The 3,501-nt window shown below is 65.6% G+C and overlaps 1 protein-coding gene across 1 annotated transcript in view; it reads left to right on the top strand.

Annotated features, from left to right (window-relative positions):
- The first annotated feature begins 1,021 nt into the window (after positions 1-1,021).
- The window catches only part of SOX21 (SRY-box transcription factor 21), a 2,601-nt gene continuing 121 nt past the window's right edge, over positions 1,022-3,501 (top strand). The window contains exon 1 of the mRNA XM_059839222.1: positions 1,022-3,501. This exon is cut by the window's right edge and continues 121 nt beyond it. Coding sequence (XP_059695205.1) covers positions 1,317-2,162 — 846 coding nt within the window. The 5' untranslated portion in view covers positions 1,022-1,316 and the 3' untranslated portion in view covers positions 2,163-3,501.

Below are 3,501 nucleotides of genomic sequence, written 5' to 3'. Positions count from 1 at the left end.
GGATGCTTTCCAGAGCTGCAGCCTCTCCCCCGCGGCAGCACCGGCCGCGGGCAGGGAAAACCCCGAACACCCCAAAACACTCCGCATGCGCCGCCCGGCCCCTCCCCGCGAGGCCGCGCCCGCCAAGGGGGCGTGGCGAACCGCGGCCCCGCCCCTCCCGACGGGGGCCCCGCCCCCGCCCTGCCGGCGGCGCGCAGGCCGCGTGCGGGCATATAGGGCGGCGCGCGGCGCGGGGGCACGCGGGGCGCGCGCGTTGCCTGAGGCGGCGCCGACGGGGCGAGAGGAGGGGGCGGCCGCACCGGCTGCGAGCCCCCGCCGTGTAGCCCGGCCGGCGGCCCGCCGGGCGCGGACCGCCGAGGATTTTAATTAGGTGTGTCCCCCGCCTCCGCCGCCTCCTCCTCCTCCCTCCGCCCCTCGCCGCTCCCTCCCGCCCCGCCGCCCCTCCGAGTCGGCGGCCAAGAAAACCCAGAGAGACCTGGCGGCTGCCGGAGAAGGGGGAGCCGCGCGGCAGGCGGAGCGCCCCGTATCCCGCCGAAACTTGGCGAAGTTTGTCCGGCGGCGCGAACCAGGAGGCCCGCGGCGCCCGGCGGCCGCTTGCGAACGGCGCCCGGCGAGTATGTGCGAGGAGCGGGCTGCTAGCCGCGCCCCCCCGGGCGGAGCGGGGCGGCTGTGAGCGGGGCGGCCCGCGCCCCCTGGGGCCCGAGCCGCCGCGGACCCCGTCCTTCCCGGCCCCGCAACGCTCCGCGGCGGGCTGCCCTCTGAGCTCCGCGGGCGGCGATGGCACCGGGCGGGCTCTGACCGCCGCCCCGTCCAGGGCTTGCCGCCGCACCGGAGACTGCCGAGCAGCATCGCGGCCGCAGCGAAGCGAGGACACTCACGCCTCTCGACGCTCGTCTGCTGCCGGATCCTGCCCTCGCCGTCGAGACTTCTCTGCGGTCCCGTCTGGACTCTGGCCGCTGTCGCCTGCGGGGTGATCTGAAGAAGAGCCCTGGACCGGAGATCGGCGGTACGGAGAGAAGCTCCAAGGCCCAGGCGGGGAACGGAGGCCGTCCCGCCCGAGCCGCCCGCCGCAGCGCCCTGACGGGAAGGCGCCGCCGCCGCTCGGCAGCGCCCCGCGCCCGGAGCGGGGCCACCGGGTGCCGCCGCCCCGCACCCGCGGGAGTCGGTGCCGCCGCGCCTGGGCACCCGCCGAGATTGCTTTTGGAGGAGCGGACCGCAGTGGGGGCGAGGAGGAGGAGGAGGCGGGCGACAGCCCCGGAGGAGGCGGCCGCCAGTGCGGGGCGGGCGGCGGCTCGCCGGGGCGGCGGGGGAACACCATGTCCAAGCCGGTGGATCACGTTAAGAGGCCGATGAACGCCTTCATGGTGTGGTCGCGGGCGCAGCGACGAAAGATGGCCCAGGAGAACCCCAAGATGCACAACTCGGAGATCAGCAAGCGCCTGGGCGCCGAGTGGAAGCTGCTGACCGAGTCGGAGAAGCGGCCCTTCATCGACGAGGCCAAGCGGCTGCGGGCCATGCACATGAAGGAGCACCCCGACTACAAGTACCGGCCGCGGCGGAAGCCCAAGACGCTGCTCAAGAAGGACAAGTTCGCCTTCCCCGTGCCCTACGGGCTGGGCGGCGTGGCGGACCACGAGCACCCGCACGGGCTGAAGGCGGGCGGGCTGCATGCCGGCGCGGCCGGCGGGCTGGTGCCCGAGTCGCTCCTGGCCAACCCCGAGAAGGCGGCAGCCGCCGCCGCCGCTGCCGCCGCTCGCGTCTTCTTTCCCCAGTCGGCCGCCGCCGCTGCCGCCGCCGCCGCCGCGGCCGCCGCTAGCAGCCCCTACTCCCTGCTGGACTTGGGCTCCAAAATGGCCGAGATCTCATCATCCTCCTCTTCCTCGGGCTCCGGGTTGCCCTACGCCTCCTCGCTGGGCTACCCCGGCGCCGGCGGGGCGGGCGCCTTCCATGGGGCCGCCGCTGCTGCCGCCGCCGCCGCCGCCGCCGCCGGGGGGCACACGCACTCGCACCCGTCGCCCGGTAACCCGGGCTACATGATCCCCTGCAACTGCAGCGCCTGGCCCGGCCCGGGGCTGCAGCCGCCGCTGGCCTACATCCTCCTGCCGGGCATGGGCAAGCCCCAGCTGGACCCTTATCCCGCAGCCTACGCCGCGGCCCTATGACCCGCGGCCGGAGGATGCCCGCGCAGAGCTCCGGTGCCCGTCTGGATGGCTGCCGGCGCATACCTGCGGACGGCGAGCGGGGCGTGTCACCGCCGGGACCGCGGCGGGTGACCGGGGCAGGCGATGGGGCAGCGCCGGGGCGGTGGACGACCTGTTGCGCGTCCCCTGCTCGCTGCCCCGGGTAGAGCTTGTGTGTGTTGCATGCGGTCTGTGCAGATAGCCCAGCTGAAACAGAAGAGATAAAAAGAGGAAAGAAAATTTTAAAAAGAAGAAGAAAAAAAGAAAAGAACCTCTCCGTCCTGCCCCTCAAAGTGTGTGTTCGGGACAGACACAGGGTGTAGCACCCATCCGCCGGCTCCGGTTTCTCCCTCCCTGGCTGCTCGCGCCCCGCGCGGTGCTCGCTCAGAACAGTCCCGCTGTAGCATCCCGCCACCGAGAGGAGAGACAGGGGTGGCTGGAGGGTAGTGAGGCCCCGGCTCGGCACGGCAGTGCCAGGTGCGGCCCCGGGAAGGGACAGGGTGGCTCTGTCCTTTTTTCGTAGCCCCTCTTGGGATCCACGCGAAGAAGAATGTCGGCGGTGTGGGATGCTGTCCGTCCCGCGTGGGTTTCTGCCCTCCGCTGTTACGGGATGCTGAGAAGCGCGGGTCACGATTTCCGTAGGATAAGACGCGTGACTCGGACCCCATGTGTCTCCCCCCACCCCTCCCCTCCACTAATTAAATCTCACCCTCAGACTGTAAATTTGTATATCTCTGTGGAAATGTTAGGTCTCGGATGGAAAACTCTGTTAGTTACTTCGCCCACGGTCGATTCAGTTTTAACCTGAAAAAAAATGGAGAAAAAAAAAAAAAAAGGAATGCCTTTCAAAGGGAATAAAAATATTGCGAGACTGCTCAAGGATCGCAATATTATCTAAGGTTAAATCAGACTTTTTTGTCTGAGTGATAATTATCTATTTATTATTTAGCTGAACTGAAACAGAGCTTTGCTTTGACAGAAGAGTATTCTCATTTAAAAGAAAGCCCGTCTCCCCCATCAACATGAAGTGTTTCATATGTGTTTTGGAGTACTCTACCTGTTAAGCTTATTTTAGAGCTACTGCAATTCAATTGCAAATGCCGTTTAAAAAAAAAAAAAGAAAGAAAAAGTTTAGAGAAAAAAATCCTTCATCAGTTTAGAGTTCTTTTTTTGGTTTACTTTTGTAATGTGTATATTTTGACTAATGTTTGTGAATGAAGCTGGCTAACATGTATTTAGTTTCATTTTGGCTTTATGTAATATAAAGTGAAAAAAAAAATTAAGTAATGGTTTTAACATTTACGTGTAAATGGTTTTCTTG

Source organism: Haemorhous mexicanus, chromosome 2 (genome assembly GCF_027477595.1).
Source record: "Haemorhous mexicanus isolate bHaeMex1 chromosome 2, bHaeMex1.pri, whole genome shotgun sequence".
Lineage (NCBI taxonomy): Eukaryota > Metazoa > Chordata > Aves > Passeriformes > Fringillidae > Haemorhous > Haemorhous mexicanus.
This window is presented reverse-complemented; position numbering and strand designations above follow the sequence as displayed.